Source organism: Cricetulus griseus, chromosome 7, assembly GCF_003668045.3.
Source record: "Cricetulus griseus strain 17A/GY chromosome 7, alternate assembly CriGri-PICRH-1.0, whole genome shotgun sequence".
In the NCBI taxonomy this organism is placed as follows: domain Eukaryota; kingdom Metazoa; phylum Chordata; class Mammalia; order Rodentia; family Cricetidae; genus Cricetulus; species Cricetulus griseus.
In genome coordinates this window covers 47,651,783-47,675,113 of record NC_048600.1, presented here as the reverse complement: position 1 = coordinate 47,675,113, position 23,331 = coordinate 47,651,783, and the positions used below count along the sequence as shown (strand labels likewise).

Below are 23,331 nucleotides of genomic sequence, written 5' to 3'. Positions count from 1 at the left end.
ACAGAACCCCCACAAAGACCCCCTAGTACACCCCACCTTTTAAAAGTTCCACCAAACTTGGGACCGAACTCCTAACACAGGAGCCCTTGTGGACTAACATTGAAACAGTACCCTAAACTACAACAACAACAATAGGTAAAATAAGCCATGGGGAAAATGAGAAAACACATGGAGATGAGTGGACAGTAAAACAGTTATGAGGAGCTCTAAGATGGCTCAGCAAATCACTTGTGCCAAGTCTGACAACCTGACTGTGATTCCCAGTAATCACATGGTAGAAGGAGGACACCAACACCCTTTTTTGGCCTCTACAGACTCCTGCACATATACAGTGCACATAAAACTCACAGAGGTTCATACATACACACATAAATAGGTAAATCTTTTGTAAAAGATGACCTGTGACCTTTCAATAATCCTTTAGCTGTAGACTGAAATACAGAGAGTGATATGAGAACTCATGTCTCACCCTGAAAAGTGCTGAGCCTACCTTCTCTGAATCACCCTAAGCTCTTAAGGAATAAAGCAGGATGCTCCAAATGGAACACCCTTAGTGTTCTAGCTGTTATGTCATAGGTAAGTAGTCACTTGGCCCAATTTTTGGTTTTCTCGAAAAAGTAATAGCCAACAGAGAATACTTACCAAGCAGAATGCTATTACCATCTCACTAAATCCCATGATTGCTGTAACTTCCATTTAAAAATGAATGAACACCTATACAGAGAAACCTTGTCTTGAAAAAACAAAACAAAACAAACAGAAACAGTTTGAACATGCCAAGTGGTGGTGGTGGTGCACGCCTTTAAATCCCAGCACTTGGGAAGCAGAGGCAGGCAGATACCTGTGAGTCCAAGGCCAGCCTCATCTACACACAGAAACCCTATCTTGAAAATCAAAACAATCCATAGGCAGGATTCACATGTATAAAAAAAAATCAAAACAAAACAAAAAAAAATGAACTTTAAAGAAAAAAACTTATTGAGGGATAACTAACTTTGGGAACAAATTTAAAGATATAAAAAGTACTTGGGCCCGGGTGAGAAGAACAAAGACATATTTCACAGGATTGTTACAAGTATTTAATATAATTGTTACTTTTTCTTGTAACTATGACAAAATACCTGACAGAGTATCTTAAGCGAGAAGAGGCTTGTTTTGTTCAGTTTCTGCATCTATAGCTCAGTCCATGAGAAGGAACACATCGCTGTTGGGGAGGCTGGAGCTTGCAGAGTGCTTAAAACATCTAGAAAAGAAAGGTGTAAGGGACCAGTCTGGCTTTGGTGGCTAATGCCTATAATCCCAACACTTGGGAGACTGAGGTAGGACTGCCATGAGTCAGAGGCTAGTCTGGGCTACATAGTGAGCTCCAGGTCACCCCGAGGAAGTGTGGAAACCCTGTCTCAGAAAAGAAAAAGGTGGAGGAAGCAGAAGAGGAGCAGCAGACACAAGAAATGGGCCCGTTTAAAGGCCCCTGCCCTGTGACCCACTCTTGCAAATCAGGCTTCAGAAACCCTCAAAACAACACCACCACATGGGTAGCAGGTAATCAAATACTTGAACCTCTAGAGACATTACAGCTTCAATCACAACACTATCTTTGTTGATTTCAAACTGGCAATCCTCCTGTCTCAGCCTCTTGAGTGCTAGATTACAGATGTACATGAAGTAGTATTTTCAAACTATTATAATAGTGCCCAACACATAAATGCCCATTAAATTTTTTAGACTATGAACATGCACATGTGTGTACAGGCTGGAGGACAACCTTAGTTGTCTTCCTCAGGAACATGTTCCTCTCCTCTGAGATAGATAATCTCTTATTCTGGAGCTGGCCAACTACCAACTGGGTAGCACATCAAGTCCCAGGGGGTCCTCCTAGCTCCATCTTTCCAGCTGGGATTATAAGAAAGCACCACATGGACAGCATTTTGATAGGTTTTGGAATTCAATCTAGATCCTCATGCTTGCAAGGAAAGCACTTTACTGACTGAGCCACACTCTCAACAGCCCCATTAAATTTTAAGAATTAAAAAAAGATTTATTTATTTTATGTATATGAGTATTCCATCTGTATGCACAACTTTATGTGAGAAGAGGGCATCAGATCCTACTATAGATCATTGTGAGCCATGTGTTTGCTGGGAATTGAACTCAGGACCTCTGAAAGAGCAGCCAGTGCTTTTAGCCACTGAGCCACCTCTCCAGCCCAAATTTTAAGAATTTTCAAATCATACAGCTAAATGAGATTGACTTAATCCAACTGAGTTCCAAAGTTCTAGTTTGTTATATTCTGTTTCATAGTTACAGTTATTACAAGAATTAATGTTCCACAGACTCAAGTAACTTCTTTTTACCCTCCTCAAGTAAGCCTGCATTATAAATTCATCTGCAAGGTCTCAGAGCTCCATCAAGTTTTAAAGGTAGCAACTGACGCTAAGGATGGCACAGTAAACTAGAAATGACATAACCGCAAACTGCTGCTCAAACAGTTCATGCCAATTACCAAGAATATATTAGTGGCTTGTACTGAGCCCACCAAGTAAGAAAATTCTGCTTCCTAAGATAAACATTCCAAGTTTCTTGAATCTGAAATTTTTCCTATGCTTGAAGAATTCCAATGTCCATTAGAGTCCTAACAAAAACACAGGTAAATACATTTACTTGATGTTGTATTCACTTGTCAGTTCTTCTGAAATGGGTTCCAAGTGCAGTAGTAGAATGCTTGCTTAGCAAATAGAAGGCCTTATGTCAGATGCCCCACGCTGTCAAATAAATCCCTAATATGATAATAAAGCATTAGCCTTAGGTTCCTATATAAAGCAGGCAAAGAGGTTATAGGTAATTTATCTATATTATATTACATGCATTCTATATATGTATATAAGCAGCATGTTATAGTTATATATGGAATCAAAAGTTTCAATTATTCTTTATCTAAAAGGAAAAATGATCTTACAAGTGGTTCAGTGTGAATATGTTACCAAGTATTGATTTAATTTAGCAACATTACAATAAGCTTTTAGGCTGTATCAAGAGTAAATGCATAGACATCATTAATCAATATTTTCCTATTAAAAATTTATAACATTCAGGCTGGCAAGATGGGTCAGTCATAAAATGCTTGCCATGCAAGCCTGACAAACTAAATTCAATCTCTAGAACCCACATAAAGTAGACAGAGAATGGACTCCATGAAGTTGTCCTCTGACCTCCACATGAGCACTGTAGCACACACATGCCCATATACACACATATACACAAAGGAACAAATAAAATTTTGTAATATATAGCATTCTGAAATTTCCTACAAAAATAACCTACCAAATACTTTTCCTACCTATTACTAAATCAGAATTCTCTGTAGAAACTGGATTCTGTTCTTCATCGTAATTTTCTCTCCTAAATATTTTATCTGAAAATTTATATTCCCCCATATGCTGATAAATGGTGAAATGTTCTACATCTAACACTTCTAATTTTGTTTTGTTTTTGGTTTTTCGAGATAGGGTTTTTCTGAGGCTTTGGAGGCTGTCCTGGAACTAGCTCTTGTAGACCAGGCTGGTCTCGAACTCACAGACATCTGCCTGCCTCTGCCTCCCGAGTGCTAGGACTAAAGGTATGTGCCCCCACCACCTGGCTATTCTTTTTTTTTTTTTTTGTAAGATTTCTTTATTTATTATATAGAGTGCTCTGCCTGCAGGGATACACACTGGCCAGGAGAGGGTGCCACATTTCATTACAGATGATTGTGAGCCACCATGTGGTTGCTGAGAATTGAACTCAGGACCTCTGGAAGAGCACCAAGTGCTCTTAACCTCTGAGCCATCTCTCCAGCCCCTAGTATTTATTCTTGTCTCAAGCTTTAAAGTCTACCATCACCATCGAAGCATAAATTATGTGTCTATCATTTCTTTCTTGGAATGATGGATCATCTACTCCAGGAAGCAGGATAAGCTTGCTCTTTGTCAGCAGTGACATCAGAAGGCAGTTCCTAACGTCCATATGCTCAAAGTGATGGTGCAGGGGCTTCCAGCACATCTACTTCAACTTCTCCCTTAGGACACAACCACCCTGAGATCCCACTGCTCTAAAGAGACTTTAGGACAGCCTTGAAGACTTTCTTCAGATTAAACAAAGCCTTAAGGACTAAACAATACCTTAAGGATCTCAAGTAAATTTACACTCCCTCAACAGTTCAAAACAAACTTGAATCAACTGAGTTTTAAGTTGGAAACATTCCATGTGTGACAGTAGGAGGCAGATATGGTAAGAAAAATACTTGAATAAAGCAGATGAAGATTACAGCTGCTTTCCATATGATCCAGTTATATACTTAGGATCTCAGTTCAAAATTAATCTTTTTTTTCTTAATGGTGTCTCATGTAGCCCAGGTTAGCTTCCAACTATGTATATATACAAAGCTGGCCTCAAACTCCTGATTTTTCTGCTCCTGTCACCAGGAGCCATCAAAGTTTCTACCTTATGAAGAGATAGTTCTTTTTAAGATTAAAGACAATTGCCTATTACTGAGTATAAGCAGAAGAGTCATTAAAATCTATATCCTATTAATTTCAACTGAACTGTAAACTGTGACAAAGGAAAAAGCGCACATACTTTCTGTGGTAGGGAACAAGGACAGCTCCCAGTCCCCACCATCTATGGGGGAGAACACTGACTTAGACAAGAGAAAGCAGATCTTATAGCTGGGCTACATGGGGCTCCAGGGGATGGATTGGGGCTATTCATGTTTTATTCCTTGTTCAGATCCACTTCTCTGTGACTTTGTTTCCTCCCCTACAAGATGGCAATAGAAATCAATCTTTCAGTTGGGCAGTGGTGGCTCACAACACCTTTGATCCCAGCACTCCGGAGGCAGAGGCAGGTAGATCTCTGTTCAAGGCCAGCCTTGTCTACAGAGAGAATTCCACAACTGGCTTCATAGCTACTGAGAAACCCTTGAACCCCACCCCCACCAAAAAAAAGAAATCTATCTTTCTTATAGTCAAAGGGTCCTTGTAAAAAAAAAAAAAAATCAAGAGAAAGCATGTGAAAAAATCAAAACATACATTTCACATATTTGTTATTTATATTAGGAAGTTCTAAAAAGGCATTGCTTTAATAACTTCAATAAGATCCACTCATTTAACAAATATCAGATACCTACTACTCATAAACCATCAAGTGTGTTATGATGTACTTTAATGTGTATCTGCTGGGCAAATCACAGGCAAGGCAGGAGATTTTATTAAGAACAGTACAGAAGTTGTGACATATATTACTAAATACCTTATACACCATGTTACAATTAGAGTATTATGAATCCTAAACTATATTATATAGTTTTATTTGTATACATTTCCCCTTACAAAAATTCTCTATTTACATGAAAGAATGTGGATTAAAATGAAAAGGGCTGGCCAAGCCTGATGTTACATGCCTGTGATCCTAACACTGAGGAGTTAGAAGGGTGGACACACAAAGATCCTGACTTTGAGGCAATCCTGAATTATAAACAAGATCCTACAAAAAACAAGCAAACAAAAACAAAACAAAAAAACACAATAAATAAATAAATAAATAAATAAATAAATAAAGTCAGGGATGTAGCTCACTGTAAAACATTTGACAAGCACACAAGGCCAAGGTTGGATTCCCAGCACTGCAACAATAAATTAAGTAATGAAAAAATAAAAGACCAGTTCTGTTCCCTAAGTTAAATGACTTTTTAGTAAAGAATGTCAAAAGACCATTCCCCAAAGAGAACTTAGCCTGATTTCTGTCCATCTCAGTATCCATAAAATGTCTATGAATATGCAATATGTGGAAGAATATATAAAATTTCAGAGAACTATTTTTAAAGATAGAGTCTCATGTCTCCTGGGCTGGCCTCCAACTCCTGATATAACTGGGGATGACTTTGAACTTCTGGGCCTCCTGCCTATCTCCTCAGTGCTGAGATTATCAGTGTGTGCGACCTCGCACAATTTTATGCAGTGCTTGGGTCCCAGGGATCAAACCCAGAGCTTTGTGCAAGGTAACTGAACACTACCACCTAAGGTATATCCAGAACAGTGCTGTTATTTACACAATACTCAGCACAGGATACATATGAAGCCTAGATTTCTACTCCATTTAACTAAGCACAGAGGTCCCTGAAAGGCAGCTAACAAGACACCACTTCTCTACTGAATTACGTGGGCTACAAGACTACCTTTCTGTTCATAGCTAAAGCAAGTCAAATCATCACTAGGTTTGCTAAGGATGACACAATAATATAAAACAGAATATAAAATAAGCAGGGAGACCTTAACAAGCAAATTAGATCACTGCTTCCTTCGTCAAATGAGCAAACTTAATTACTGTGAGGAGAGTATCTAAGTAACTAAGGAACCAATTAGGAAAATAATTTCAAAACCCAAATGAAATAAAGCCAAGAAGAAAGCTTTTCATTTTCCAAATAGTAATTAAGTCACAACTGCCCACATGCTATATTACCTATATATTTAGTATAGCTATACTAGAACCTACACAAACTTGAGAGAAACGATAAATAGGGCAAAGTGCTATCTTTAGAGACTCTAGGATTCTTGGGGGAAAATAAATATGTATTTTTTTGAGACAAAGTCTCATGTAGCTCAGGCTACTCAAACTCAACATGTAGTTCAGGATGATCATGAACTTCTGTTTTCTCTTGTCTTCACCTCCTGAGCTCTGAGATTACAGGCAGCACCACCAAACCCAGCTTTGTGTATTGCTGAGGATCAACCCCAGGGCTCTGTGCATGTTAGGTAAGCACTCTATTAATTGACCTGTATCCCTGAAATAAGTACTTTTAAAAATCAGTTGAAATATATTGGAGGACAGCCTGATGACTGAATTCAATGCCCAGGACTCAAATAGTGGAAGGAAAGAACAGATTCTATCAAGCTGTTCTCTGACATCCACACACATACTGCAGATATGCAAACACACACCCCTACACAACACACAAAAAATGTTATTTAAAATTTAAAAAAATAGATCACATAGCTATGCTTTTCTATTGTTTTGGGGCAGTCTTCCTATATTGACATAACTGACCTAAAATTAACTATATAAACCAGGTTAGCCTTACATTTTTTAACCTATCTGCCTCTGCCTTCTGAATGAATGCTACTATTATACCTGACTGGTGTATAAGGACAATGGTTGGGTATGGTGGCATAGGCAAGCAGATCTCTCTGAGTTCCAGGCCAGCCAAGGTTATATAGTAAGACCTCATCTCAACCTCACTCCAAAACAAACAAAAACAGAGCACCAAACCAATACTTTTGAGGTAGAGGCAGGTGGATCTTTATGAATTTGGGGCCAGTCTGATTTTTAGTGAGTTCCAAGACAACAAAGGCTACATAGTGAGACCCTGCTTCAAAAACAAATAAAAAAAAATTCTAAAATAATAATAAATGAAAAAAAAAAAAAAAAGCAGCACCACATCCAAGTAAAACTACAACTGTCTTGAGAGGAAAAGGCCATTCCTTACTCCCTGGGAGGTAGAAATCTCACTGACACACATCTAACATCCCTTCTTTCACTGGAGTCTTATCCACTCTTGAGAAGTCATGGTTAAAGGCACTTTAACAAACATGGCAGACATAAAACCTCTGGAATCTCATCTGATTCCGTCCTCAATGCTAGGAATTGAACCCAGAGTAGCATGCTAAGTAAGCACTCTACCTCTGAGCTACATTTCTAGCTCTGGTTCCTCCTCTCTATGCTACAGACAAATCTGTCATAGGCCTCTAATCCATCAGAGACTTTCCATGAAGTATAAATTGTCTGAACTTCCTAAGGCTAAATATTAACACAGGCTTTCCTCAATTAGAGGCAAAGAACTAAAGTAGTTTACATCTAGAAGACTGAAGCCAGGGAAGAGGTAAAGAGAGTAAGCCTCCCAGTGTCAAGTTGCATTCCAATTCACAACATAAATAATGAAGCTACTGCATTTTATGAAATATATCACGAAGCCAAAGTTGATCTGGAAGAGAAAGACTGTCTGAAGGCTTGTTCCTTATTTGTTGACAAAAGTCCTGGGCAAAGTAAACTGAGGGCAGGGGTGGGAAAGGAGTAAAGTTTCCAGAATCTGTAAGAAGACTGTGTTTAATGCTCATGGCTAATAATGTATTAATCTTTCCTTTATTTGCTAAACATCAATCTTCTTGGAATAAATCTGGTAGCAAGTTTCTTTAAGTTGAGTAAACCTCTTAACTGACCTACTATATTCAGTAATGTAAGAAACTCTGGACATATAATAAAACAGCCAGCATATTATACCAACCTCATAGTAAAGAAAAACTGAAATTATGTGAAAAATTTTCCTAAGATCTGTCATACTGATTTTTAAAACTGGCTCCAAAGAACTCAAGGAAACAACAACAGCAAAAGCCTCCCCAGAGCCTCCTCAACATGGCCTGAAAGACTTTCTATTGCTAGTATCTCCCACCCCCCTTTTTGAGACAGGGTACTTCTATGTAGACCTGGCTGTCCTGGAACTCAGAGATCTGCCTGCCTCTGTCTCTCCAGTGCTGCAGTACAAAGCACCACAAAGTCAAATTTCAAACAAAGTCATCATGAGGTGGTAACTTCTGCTACAGACTCATACTGTGCAGACGCTAGCGTGAAGCTTCTCTTGTCTTCTCTTGCACATGTGAAACATAGGAAATTCTGCAAACATGCTGCTGATTGTGGTGCCTTTTGATAAGGAGGTACACAGTTACCCACACATGTAAGGCTGTTCAAGTGAGCACACTAACATAGCACTTAGCATGTAGCCACCAAAAGCTCAGATGCATTTGTTCAGTCTATGCTTACACCAACACTGCAAGAAAACAAACAGCGCTCAGGGAAAAGAAGATGCTGCATGATCTGTCACATATACTTCAACTGTTGAACACATCTCATAGTGAGGGTGATTTAACTTTGAGACTAAATCATTTCTTTTTACCTTTTTGTGAATGAAGAATTTACTGATTATAAAACTAGAGTAAAAGGAAATTAAATGCTGAGCCTGGCATGAAGCTTACCACTAATATGTTAAATGTGACATACACCTAAAAAGAAAGCTCCATTGCTAAAGAAATTGTTTTGTTTTTGTTTTTAAGAAATTGTTTTAATTTATCCAACAGCTAAAAAAAAGAAAAAAAAAAAAAAGGAGCTGGGAAGTCAAGTGATTCACCTAAGGTTACACAAGAGGAAGGGGTAAGTGGATTTGCTCTCAAAGGTCTTAACTACACTATATGGTGCTATTAAACAAAGCTCCTGTTCTAGAACCAAGTACAGTCTTCAATCAAGGAACTTTACTTTCAAATAAAGTTGTATGCCACACAATGTACACACAAGAATACAGAACTAAATTCTCTGTTGAGTGCGGCTTATATTCTAAGAAAAGTAATATTCAAAAATAACTACAATAGTTTTTTGTTTGTTTTTGTTTTTGTTTTAAATAGGAGGAATAAGGACACCACTGTAAGTAGTGAATGGGAGTTGTGAAGACGACATGAGCTAAGGGCTCAGACTTGGTAAATAATGCAAATTATTCTAATGTTGAAGACAACAGAGAAAATGGGAGGAATGTGAATCCACTGTAGCCTGGGCACATTATAATCACCTTTTGTTAAAATTAGATCTACCTAATTTCCAGTTTTTATTAATCATTAATAATACTAATGATTAATAATCCTCTATCAAAATCAGATCTACCTAATTTCTAGTTTAAGGGAAAATTACAGAGGCCAGAGCACAAGAAAATGAAAACCAGGGTCACAGACTATCCCAGACTGTAGTCCATCTGTAAGATTCTAAAAAATTAATGCTGCCAGACATGGTGTCACACACCTTTAATCCTAGCACTTGGGAGGCAGAGGCAGGCAGATCTCTGTGAGTTTGAGGTCAGTTTGGTCTACAAAGTGAGTTATAGGGCAGCCAGGGCTGTTACATAAAGAAACCCTGTCTCGAAAAACCAAAGTTCATTGCCCAAGAGAAGGAAAGGGGATGATGGTTCTAGATTTAAAAAACACTGAAGAAAAAAACATATGCAATGCCTAAATACCAACAGGTTCCAAGTTTGAAAAACAAAAGTTATATAAAAGTATTTGGAGAGAAATTGGAGAATCTAATTATGGACTAGATCTTGGAAAACACAAAGAATAAATAGTTCCAAGTTTTAGGTGTGATCATAGTACCATGGCAGGAACTTTATTTTTTAGAGGTGCATGTTGGAAGTTCCAAAATGCCTTGCTTACTTCCATACTGTTAAATGAAAGGAGAAAAAAAAAAAAAAAGGCATGTCATATAAAGAAAATACAGACATGAGGATGTAGCTCAGATGGTAGAGTACTTGCCTAACATGCTCACAGCCCTGGGTTTTGATCCCTAGTACTGTATGAAACTGAATATGGGGGTGCACCAACAGTCAGGAAATAAGAGACAGGAGGATTAGAAGTTCAAGGTTATCCTCAATGATATATCAAGTCACAACCAGGTTGGGCAACAAGACTCCCAAACCCCCCTCCAAAAAAAATACAATTAATTTGTTTAATTTAGGTTGCAGACAGCAAGTATTTGTTGAACTAGATACAGTCTTTTATAAAGATCTGAATGGAGACATGTCTCAGTGAGTAAAACAAATGATGTTCAAGCATGACATCCTGAGTTAGACTCGGAGAAAGGTAGATAAGGAAACCAAAGGCAGTAGCACATGTCTATAATCCCAGCGTTGGGCAGGTGAAGGCAAGGGATCCCTCAGGCTTGCTGGCCATCTAGTCTAGTCAAATCAGCTAGCTCCAAATTCAGCAGCAGATCCTGTTTCAAAAACTAAGAACTCTATTTTTCCTCTTCCCTCACAAGCTGTGAATGCTCCTAAAATCCCTTATTCTTTCCTTAGATCAGTCTCCTCTGATAACATTCTGCCATTTCTTCATGGAAACCCCTTTAAAAACCAACTTTCTTTTTCTTTCTCCCTTTTTTAAAGACAGGGTCTTAACTATGTAGCCCTGGTTGGCCTCAAATTCTCAGAGACCCACTAGCCTCTGCCTCTTGAATGCTAGGATCAAAGATATGTGCCACCATGCGCATTAAAAAACAACCTCTTATACCACCTCTGTTTTGAAGCCTTCTGAGCCTGCTTCCTGCTATTCTTTGAACTTTCCTAACACTGTTTTCATTGCTGTGGAGACTTTAAAAACCTTAATTATTTAAATGTATGCCTCCTCCAGTAACCATAAGCTACTTGATTATCACAGAGATGGCTACACACATAGCTTCATGTACAGAGTCAGAATAAAATGGATATTTGCTATTTTATTTAAAACTTTCATGAAAGCCAGGAATGGTGGCACATGCCTGTTAGATACCAGCCTGGGCAGTATACAATGACCCTTTCTGAAATAAGGAGATTCTGAAAGAAGCTTCATAACTCTCCTAGGAAATAAAATATCTATCCTAGGTGAAGAGTATACCCACAACTAAATAAACTAGACACAGCCCATAAGCATGGATGCTATGGGAGCCGATCAGAGCAGTATGCCTGGGTAGATCACAAGTCCAGTTTACAATAAACACACAGTCATCTAACCATTTTCCCGGGAAGGTAAGCACTCAATCAGAAAAGCCCCAAATCATTCCATCATACGCTAGAGCTATACTTCAGCTGGAAAATGCTTACTTCATATGCACAAGACCCTGTCATGAATCTCCAACACCACAAAACAAAAATCCCAGGGCCAAGCCTTGAGGAAGTATTATCAATAAGATTCCACACTCATGTCAAGCTCATGCAGTTAAATACTTCAATTATCTTCTTACATGTCTACAGAAATTCCATTTCTCAAAGTAGCTTGAATATGAAATGCCCCCTATAAGCTTATGGTAAATGCTTGGTCCCAGCTGGTGGTGCTAAAGGTCCTTGGTCCCAAAGGAGGTGGTGGAACTTCAGGAGATGGGGCTGAGAGGGAGAAGGCAGCAGGCCGCCCTTTCCCCTCCCGTCTCTGCTTCATGTCTGTCACAAGGCAAACAGTTTTCTTTACACCATCTCAGTAGTGAAGACGTTCACTCTCACCTCAGGCCCAAAGAAACGGAGCAGTCAACCATCAGAATGAACCCTTCCTCTCTCCAGTTATGTCACGACAATGTAAAAGTAACTGACATGGGAGCTATGGTGCAATTTTTAAAAAGTTTTTTGTACACATGCAAAAATACGATATTTTGTATTACAACATCCAATGCATATTCAGCAATATTTAACCTCTCTCTGTTCAATGTCAATATATTTTAAAAAACAAAACTTTGGGGCTAGCAAGATTAGCTCAGTGGGAAGGGCTGTTTACCATCTGACCACACAAGTCTAAGACCTGAATTCATTTCACAGAACCATAAAGACAGGAGAAAGGAAAGCTGAACCTACAAAGTTGCCCTCTGACCTCCACACACATCACACCCCACAGTAATAAATGAATGAATAACATAACTCTTGTCTACTTGCTAATGCAAGAAGAACACATGGTAACTGCTCCTGCCCAACCCACATGCATTTTTTTTTTTTTTTTTTGGAGACCGGGTTTCCCTGTGGCTTTGGAGGCTGTCCTGGAACTAGCTCTGTAGACCAGGCTGGTCTCGACACACATGCATCTTTAAGTACAACTGCGTTAGAAAATCTCAACCTACGGTCCCTGAACTACAAGTCAATCATAAGGACTAGATGGTAGCCTAGTACTACCCAATAAGCAGAAACAAAAACATGGCAAGGTTAGTGAGGGGACAGCAGGAAGAGCAGGTGTAGTGCCCACCAAATGAAGACCCACCAGATGGTCTGTGGTAAGGAAAAAGAAATGAATCACTAAACTGATCATGTCTAACTAATTTGACTGTATTCCTTAACCTAAATCAACTCAACTCTTTCTTCAGCAAGAATTCATGCTGCCTAAAGCCAAAAGAGATAGCTAATTCATTAATGCAAAAGTTTATTACTAGTGATTAGTACTCAATAATCATTCTCATTAAATACCGCATGAGTAAAGTGCTTCCAGGATGAGGTATGGAAGCTTTGTACTTACAGCAGAAAAACCAAGATTCAACTAAAGTCTCTCCATAAAGATTCGTCCAAAAGAAAAAAGAAAGCATAGACTCAGGCAATCCAAGGAAGGAACACACACATCTATCACTCCCAGTGGGTCAGAACTTCTTTTAAGAGGTTCCTAAATTTAGCCGGGCATTGGTGGCGCACGCCTATAATCCCAGCACTCGGGAGGCAGAGGCAGGCGGATCTCTGTGAGTTTGAAGCCAGCCTGGTCTACAGAGCGAGTGCCAGGATAGGCTCCAAAGCTACAAAGAAAAACCCTGTCTCGAAAAACCAAAAAAAAAAAAAAAAAAAAAAAAAAAAAAAGGAAGTTCCTAAATTTAAAACTAAATGTGAAAACCAGTTGCTCAGTGGTAGGACACTTGCTAGGCCTTGCACTTAATCCCTTTCAAGGTTAAAAAATTAAATTGAATTAAATTAAAAAAATGAAAATAAAGGCCTGAACCTGAACCTGGGTAGAATTTTGCTAAGTTGTCCAAGTTGGCCTCAAACTGCCACCTTGCCTCAGCCTCTTGAGTAGCCTGGAATGTGAGCATGCACCACTATGTCTAACATGTTCCCAGGTAATGCCAATGCTGTTGGTCCAGGGACCAAACTTTTTGAGCAACAAAGTATTAGAACATAAAATTCTTCCCTGAACAGATTTTCCTGCTGTGATCTCAGTAAGTGGTTCAGTTAATACTTAATGGTTAACTACATAGCAGTAGGATGGCAGTGAGCCCGTGCCAGGAGTCCAGGGTAGCATCCCACACACAACCAGTTCAGTCTCACCATCATTTCCTGTCCACTCCCCAAGTGCTGGAATTACAGATGTGTGCTACCATACCCAGCTTCTGACCACTTAAATAGCTTCTCTTCCCAGCCCCATGCTGATGAGATCACTTTGTTTTCCTGCTATTCCCTCAGCACTTGCAGTTATAGACAGTTATATTATCTGTCTATGCATTGCAATTGTTTCATGTGTGTATATAATACTTTCCTTAAAAGGGCTTTTGAAATATTCAAGATAAAGATCATAATTTTCTTTTGGACCAATGCTTTTGTTGACCCCAGAAAACACAACCATCATCACATCTTTTGATCAAGAAAGTGAAGTGGAGCTGTAGAGATGGCTCAGTACTTAAGCTACATGGCAGCTTATATCTGCCTGTTAACTCCAGTCCCAGGGATTTAGCCCCTTTCTGGCCTTTGCCAGAACCAGGTGCACATGCAATGCACACACACACACACACACACACACACACACACACACACACACACACACACACACACACACACACACACACTTTTTAAAGAAGATGAAGTAGAGCTAGGAGAGGGTAGCATGCTCCTCTCACCCATACATTCATGCTACGGCAGGAGGCTCTTTAGTTCAAGGCCAACTTGGGCTACATAAAAAGATCCTGTCTCAAACAGCCAGTGCTGGAGACGTAGCTCAGTGAAAGAGCTTACTTAGCATGTGCAAGGCCCCAGTGCACTGACAGAAAAAAGCTGAAGTGAGTTACAGAAAGGACCACACTGCTAATAGTCTTTCCCAGATTAAGGGAAGTAAGACTGAGAGGGTTTTCTACTCCTAACTGAGAAGACAAATGTTCCTTGAGAGACTAATGAATGACTGCTTACAGATCTATGTATTTATTTATAATCATAGGACAATATGTAAATATATTTAAAACTCAAAGTAGAAGCATCGGCAATGAAAGAAAATAAATCAGACTTTGTTAAAATTACAGACATTTGCACAAAAAGAACACTAACCAGAAAATGAAGATTCATCCACAGGATGGGAAAAACATTTGCACAGATGCATCTGACATAAAGAGCCCAGCATCACAGAGGCAAAGGACTTAAGACATTTTGTCCAAAAGTATATAAATGGCCATCAAGTACATTAAAAAGATACTAAATAACAGAACTATCAGGGAATACAAACCAAACTTCAAGGACATAGTGCTTCACAAACTTGAGAGTTGTGATTTTTTTAAAAAAATGGAAAATAACAAGTGCTGGTGAAAAGGGAGAGAAATTGCAAAAAGATTTTAGGTAGGAATGAAAAACAGTATGGCCTCCATGAAAAAGTCTGGCAGGTCCTCAGAAAGATAAATAGAATTGCCATAATCCACCAACAATTCTACTTCTAGGTATCTTTAAAAAGGAAATGAAAATAGATAACTATGCAACTAAAGTTCACAAATGCATTATTCGCAGCAAAATGTAGAAACAACTCAAATACAAACCAACAGATGACTAGGTAAATAAAATGTGTACATACATACAATAGAATATTATTCAATCGTAAAAAGATTACACACCTGCCACAAATTCAGCCCAGGGAATATTATGCTAAATGAAATAAACCACAAAGGAAAGACTACTATGAGATTCCATTTATATGAAACATCCGGAACAGGTAAACCCATAAAAATAATGTATATTAATTACAATATTAATGGTCATCAGAGATTGAAAAGGTTCTACCTGAAAAGAAAAATTTGGACATGGATAGTGATGACAGTTATATAACACTGCAAACTGCACTCAAAATGGTTAGCCAGGTGTGGTGGTGCACACCTTTAATCCCAGCGATCAGGAGGCAGAGGCAGGAGGTCCTCTGTGAGTTTGAAGCCAGTCTGGTCTACACAGTGAGTTCCTGGCAGCCAGGGCTACACAGAGAAACCTTGTCTTGAAAAGCCAAAACAACAAATAAGTAAAAGTTAATAACACCTCTTCTCTGGTATATTATATGAAGGTTTCTTAAATAAAACAAGAGAAAGGGAGGCTCTTTTAATTTTAGCCATGGATAAAATGTTCTCACTGCCATTATAAGCTATATGATGTCAAGGACATCATTTAGTTTCTTCACTTACACTATAGAGTCAACTGACACCCAACTCAAAGAATTGTGGACTCAATGCATCTATTAATCCTTTAGCACAGGACTTGTTACATAATAAATACCAGGTAAATGGTAGGTTTTATTATTCTAAAGTCTTTGTTACTCACTGAGTAGGTGTCTGTAAGGCTGCTATAAATGGGTATCTGAAAGAATTCCATGATGCTTCTGAGACATTCTGAAGTAATGATTAAAGCAACACATATCCAGCATTTAGCTGGCTTCTTATGAACCTAGGAACCCACAGAAACCAGGACCGATACTCTTGAGGTGTCAATGAAGAGCTCACTAAAGAGTTGAACTAGGAAAATAAGCACACTATCGGTCTTCAATTAATTGTATTGATGGTCTCCATAAATATTTATTTTTTTAAAAAAATCACAAAGGGTCCAGAATAAAGACAGATGAGTTCTATCCCTGTGACCAACAAGGTGGAAGGAGAGAACCAAAGGTAGTCTTGATGTCCACCATGTATGTATGCAACACACACACAGACACACACACACACACCCTTGTCTACAGTTCCTAAATAGCAAGTCCAGCTTCACAATGTCATTATAAAAAAGCATAGAACCATAGAAAATATGCTATTTAAAAAAAAAAGTTACTACAGCAGACTCAAGGAGAATGAAAAGTTGAGAGAGAATACTATTGGATAATCTTGAATCTATAGAATTGTTTTGTTTAAAACAATTTAAAAAAAGGTTTGACTGGCCTAAAACTCAAACCTGAATTCTAGACAAGGTAGACTAGAGAAATAACTATAAACATGAATACTCAAACAATAATACAAATCTTAGTGTGAGAATTAAGCCATCTCCCTTAGTTTTATAATGTCTTGTAAGAATTCTCCAAATTCCTTAACAAAAGTAATCTACCTAATAAGGACTTTTTGATATTTATATACTCATAGTAAAAACATAATGGATTCAGCTGGGCGGTGATGGCACACGCCTTTAATCCCAGCACTTGGGAGGCAGAGGCAGGCAGATCTCTGAGTTTAAGACCAGCCTGGTCTACAGAAAGAGTTCCAGGCAGTCAGAGCTATACAGAGAAATCCTGTCTCAAAAAAAACAAAAAATAAATTAATATAAAAACTGGATCCAGAAGGAAAGGGAAAACACAATATCCAAGTATTTTAAATCATATTTATTACGAACCAGCTGACTTTTGGAAAGGCTGGAGTCATTCTTCAATGGTAATGCTCACATAGCACTGTGAATATAAACTGTCATGAAACATATCTGAAGGTTGCATTATATACTTCACGTTGATGAGAATGTTAAAACTCGGTATAACCAGATTAAAACTACTAACGTTTGAAAAGCTAAGGATCTTTGCCAACACCCTTAGGAAAGTCATTCCCTTTCAAACAAACAACAAAAAAAGAACTGCTAACATGTAAACCTGAAACACATACCACAATAAATTTTGTTGTTTTTGGAGATGAGGTTTTGCTCCGTAGCCCGGACTGGCCTGGAACTTTCTTAAGAGTCCCCAGCTCCAGCCTCCCAAGTTGCTGGCTCCACAATGAGCTCTCACCTCTCATGACAGTAATGGAGAATAAAGGCTTCCAAAATTAAATTCCAGAAGAATTCTTTTGTTCCCCACAGACTCTTTCTTCTTCCAGCTACATCAGAGCTATCCCATTCCTCCTCCCCCGAAGAAAAAAAGGAGGTACTCCACCTTTTAAAGACTCTTCTGTACAAAAACATAGCAGTTTATGGTCCAGAAAACTTAAGTCCTGAAAGTAACTGATACTATAGCTATCTAATTGGATGCCACTGGTAGTAATTATCTAAAGCTAGGATTTCATGCTTCTAAAAGCCCATGCTAGTAATGTGAGTGGATCCTAAATTGCACTGCCAAATGGGTTAAACTGTTTCAATCTGAGTACAGAAAAGAGGAATTATAATTTTAAAATATGTGAAAGTTAATTAAACTGAATGCTAGTCAGTACTAGCATACTTAACTAGTACCATCTGACCACCAATCTGCCCTTAACCCAGTGTTTTTAATCACTTCCTTTCCATACTTTGGGTTTGTTGTCACTATCTCACCAAATAAATAGGCTGTGACATGAAATGCACTACAAAGGAGCATTTCCATGGACTACTTTTTCAAGATCACTTCCACTTAATTCTCAAATCGTTTGTCCAACATTTAGTGACAGGGAATAGCAATAGATTTTAGTGAAGTGGCATGGCTAAGATCACAAAAACCGGGAAATCTCCTGTACAAAGATGGGTGCACAGGATCAAGGGCAGAGTTTAAGCGACAGGGCAGGCACCTGGTCTCAAGGTGGGAAAAGTGTGACCCCGCCTTTTCCCAAGCAACTCAACAACTTAAACATATGCACCTGATATGCACCCAGTATCAGGTCCGTATCAAATCAAGTTCTAGTTGCCCATTCCCTGGTGGCTCTTTTCTTCAACGTTCGAACTTCTACACATTCTAAATAATGAAAGGGCTCGGCACTTTTAACGTCACTTAAAAGTGGGATCAATCTTACTGTTCTACCCCCTCTACAGCTACTAAGAATGGAATCAAGAGACTTCTCATCATGGTTACTTTAACCGAGAAGTGCGATCCGCGTTGGAAAACTTTTAGTCAAAGCACTAATCTTATGCTGGGTACTTTTATCCTGCACGTTTTCCTTTTACGTAAGACACATCGGAATTTGACTAGTGCGCCCCGACGGCACACTGGGCTAACGCCCCTGGCAGCAGCAACAAGCCACGTTTTCCTCGGGCCGATCGTCTCCCCCCTCCTCCTTAAAACACTGCCATGGCCACTTGAGACTTCCCCAGCCCAGCTCCAGAAACTGGAACCAACCGGGGCAGCTGTCACCCGAAACCCGGGAAAGCTGAGCCCGGCCAACTCTGCCGACGCGGGAAGGGCCGGGGGTGCGGCGGGGCCCGTCGGGGGCACTCGGGGCGGCCGCCCCTCCCCGGCCCCGAGAGCCGCCATCCTGCCGCCGAGTATTTCTCCGGGTTGGAGTCCCTCTAGCCAGGCCGAGGCCCGCGGCCCCGCGTGGGGCCCGGAGCGCGTGGCGGGGCCGACGCGAAGCACGAACGACAAAGGGGCGAGGGGTCGGGACAGGTGGCCGCCGCCGCGAACAATGGGGGGCCGCGGCCGCCCCCTGGCGCCACCTACCTCCAGTGCCTTCCGAGTTCTCGTTGAGGCTGCCCGAGGAGTCGTGCTGGGCGCCCACGCACCCGCCCATGGGGCCACGGCCGCCACCTCAGGGCGCTCGTCCCGGCCGCCGCCTCAGCCTGCTCCGGCGCCGCCGCCTCGGGCCAGGCGCCGCTTTCTCGCCGCCCAGCCTCCGCCCCCTCGCCGCTCCTCCCACCGCCTCGCCCGGCCCCTTCCTCCGCGCCCACCTCTACCTCAGCCCCCGGGCCGCCCGGCCCGCAGGCCGGCCCGCGTGCCGCCTTCGGCTCCCGCTCGGCCCCGCCAGACCGGGCTTGGCCCATCCCGGGTGGGCCGCAGCACCCACTCGCTTCTCGCCTCCCCGCGCCCTCGTGTCTAGACGAACCTCGCCACCGCCGCCCGGCAGCCAGGCCCCATCACCCCCGCCCGCGGCACCGCCCTCAGCCCGGCTCGGCCTTGGCTCGGCCGGCCCGCCTAGAACTGCCGCGAGGGGCGGGACCGAGCGCTGATTGGCTGCAGGCACCGCGGGGGCGGGGATTTCCGAGTAGAGCCGAGTGTAGCCGAGTGCTGGAGCTGGGAGGGTAGGGGGCGCGCGGAGAGGGCAGGAAAGAAGAGGAGGAACCCAAGTGAGGACAAAGTGGCCCACGCGGTGGTGGGGTTTCTTTTGGTGCGGCGGGTGGGAGAGGGTACCAAGGAGAAGTCATGAGGCACTTGGGTTGTGGACTGGCGGGGACCTGATTAGAGGAGTGGGCCTGACAGCAAGTCCCTGCTCCCATTGAATATGTGGAGGCAGCGGGCTGGACACCGAGCGTGGGCTTCCCTTGCCTCTCCGTACGCAGCCTCTACCATCACTGTGCCCTATTGATAGAGGTGTTCTCAGATTTGCGCAGGCCTGCTGTCCCGTGCCCGGAGCGAAGGGGCACGAGTGTGTGTCGTTTCCACAAGCTTCATTTTACAGACAATACTACTTCTCTAGATCCTGGCGTTAGACATCTTAAGTCGTCTTTAGAACAAAGTGAAGCATTAATATTTTGCTTTTTATAAACTAGAATTCGGTACATCGACCACGCCCAAGATTCTTGGCGGTTACCATCCCAACCTAAGCCAAATTGTTAATGGCCCCTTTGGAGTTGTGTTTCTTGCTATGGCGCCTTGACATTTTTTATCGGCCTGCTTGGGTCTTTGAAAGCTTTTTTTCCCCTAAGCTGTTTTAACTATGTTCCACTTTTATGCCAGACTTTCCTTTTATAAAACCCTGGGTCAGCTTTTGCTTAGAATTTAAAAAAAAAAAATTTAAAGTGAAATACCTAAGAAAGAGACACTCTGCTTCTTAGGATTTGCATTTAAATATATTCTCGTTCACTGCTGGTGGGAGTGTAAATTGGTTCAATCTTTTTTGCAAAGGTTTGGCAATGCCAATCAACAGTTTTAAAAATGTTCGTACTGTTTGATTGGGATTTTTTCCACATCTGGGAATCTAGCTCACAGAAACAGTCCAAAATAAGATTTGGGGCCTGGTATTCATTTGATAGGCAGACAAAAATGAAGGTTAAAAAAAACAAACTCTGAATTTGTATGAAAGCACAGAAATGTTTCAGAAATAGAGGTTCACTATTTTGGACTTAACACTGAAGAATTAGCTTTACCCTCATTGTAGTCCTGAGCACAGGCATGCACACACACACACACACACACACACACACACACACACACACACACACACGCGTGCGCACACACGCACAGAGCTGTATACAGTTAAATATTACTATACATTTTCAAAGATTTCTTTTCCATCAGGACCTGTGTCACAAAGCCATCTATCTGATCATTCCCTGCTGAATGTTCCAATTGTCAGACACTTGTCACTTTATCTCTTCCCTGAAGGAGAGAGGCTGCCTGAGTATTTGCAAAGAGATTGCTTTGTCCTGAATTTCACTCCAGAAATTACAGCAACCAAGTCTTCTACGATGTCTATTAAACAGATGGTAGGCACCCAAATGCTAAGGGCTTTCTGCTGAGCTGTACACTGGTGCCAGCAAGAGAGAGCAATCTTGTGGAAAGAGTCTTAGCAATGCTTGCTTGCCATCCTGCCTGCATCTTAGAACAGAGACACATGTTCCCAGGAGCGGAGTCATGTAGCCGGAACACGGCCCAGCTCTGCTATTAACTTCCTGGGTTGGAATCTGGCTTCCATCTTGTACTCTCTGTATGACTTTAACTTTCTGTAGAGCCCAGATTTCTTGTCTATAAAACTGGGCCAATAATAATGGTCCAGGCTCTGGAGGGGCACTTTATTAACTCTTCCATTTACTTCATATCTAACAACACCTATCTGAATTCATTGATTGGCCCAATCCATCTAACACCTAAGAAACATGTATATTATTTATATCTCTGTGGGTACATGATTCTCTGTACATCAATAACTGGCATATATACTCTTTTTTTTGTTTTTGTTTTTTTGTTTTTGAGACAGGTCTCATTGTGTAGCCTACCTCTGTCTCTTGAGTGCTGGGATCAATGGCATGGACAGTCATGCCCAACTGTGTGTGTATGTGCACATATGTATATGTGAATGCCTGTGGAGACTAGAAAACAACTGTTGTGTCATTCCTTAAGGATTGTTCACCTTGGGTTTTGTTTGTGTGGGTACATGTATGAGTGCATATAAAAGCCAGAGGCTGATAGTGTCCTTCAATCTCTCCACCTTGACGCCCAGTCTCAAAAAAAAAAAAAAAAAAAACCACACACACACACAAAACATGAAACAAATAAACAAACAAACAAAAAAGATAAAGAGCAATGGAGGGAAGATGCCCAGTGTCAACCTCTGTCCTTCACATGCACACACAAACAATGCATACAGGCATACACCCACACTAATAACAACATACACCACATATACTCCCCCTACAATTTTTAAAGTAATAAAATATTAAAAATTAAGTCCATGGCCATATGTGTTAAAGTTTATTTCTAGACTAATGTTGCTGCTTTGAGACACCATCTTACCATGTAGCCCACAACTAGCCCTGAACTCTCAGTTTGAAGTCATTGAGCTTTATGCCATAATTATTCAAGCACAATGAACTTGACTACTGTGGCTTTACAGTAAGTTTTGACTTTGTTCCTTTTCATTTTTTTCCCTTTTTTATTTTTTTTATTTTTTTATTTTTTTTTTTGTAGATGGATGGTCTCTCAGTCTCATTATGTTTCTCAGGCTAACCTCACATTCCCAGGCTCAAGTCATGCCCCGCCCCCCAGCCTCCAGAGGAGCTGGGACTACTTATATTTGCCTCTGCACATGCCTTGTTCTTTTCCAAGATTGTTTTGTTTATTCTGGATGCCTTGGATTTCTGTATGCATTTTAGGATGGGCTTGCCCATTTCTGGAAAACAGCAGCTGGGATTTTGATGAGAAATGTGTTGAGTCTGTCTGTAGATGGCAAGTGCCCGGGTACTGCCATTTTGACGGAGTTAAGCCTTCAGTTTGGAATGTGGATATTTTTCCCACTTCCTTGTGTCTTAAATTCTTTCCCATAGCTGTAGTTTTCAGTGTCAAGTCTTGGATTTTTGTTAAATTTATTTCTAAGTTTCCTTTGCCATGCTGCTGTAAATGGATCTTGTACAGATCATTCATGGCAAATGTATAGAAATACAATTGACTTTGCATTTTGGTCATGGATATTGCAATGTGGCAAAACTTATGACTTTTCTAACCGTCTTTGCTTTGTTTATTTGGGTCATCTGTGTTGTGATATGTTTAAAATTGCTATGTCCCCATTGCCATCTTTACTCAGCCATTTCCAGGGAGAACCAGCAAGGGGTGGGGGAGGGAAGAAGGGAAGAGATGAAGAGGTGCCATAGTGGCAAGTCCTGGAATGGAGTCAGTTTTGTGAACAGCTTGTGGCAATCCTTTTTCCCAGAGGTTCTGATTCAGTTGGTCTGGAGTAGATTCCAGGAACCACTGTTTTTAAGTCATACAGCAGGCATCTCCTATTGAAGTTTGATCTACAGATGGACTTTTTGTCCAGAACAAACTTTAGTCCTTGCCCTCTATGCTCAACTGTGTTTTTCTTGAGACATTTTCCTCTTCTCCATTCATTCATTTCCATAAGCCCTAAATCTACAAGTTTCAGACCCTTTCTCCATCTCTGTCCTTTCCCACCCACACTCAA

General features: G+C 40.8%; 1 protein-coding gene across 1 annotated transcript in view; it reads right to left on the bottom strand.

Moving 5' to 3' along the window:
• Ubtd2 (ubiquitin domain containing 2) overlaps window positions 1–19,328 on the bottom strand; it is a 49,745-nt gene extending 30,417 nt beyond the window's left edge. Inside the window, exon 1 of the mRNA XM_027425193.2 lies at window positions 19,158–19,328. Within this exon, the coding sequence (XP_027280994.1) occupies window positions 19,158–19,227 (70 nt within the window). The 5' untranslated portion in view covers window positions 19,228–19,328. The remainder of the gene's footprint in view (window positions 1–19,157) is intronic.
• Between the last annotated feature and the right edge of the window lie 4,003 nt (window positions 19,329–23,331).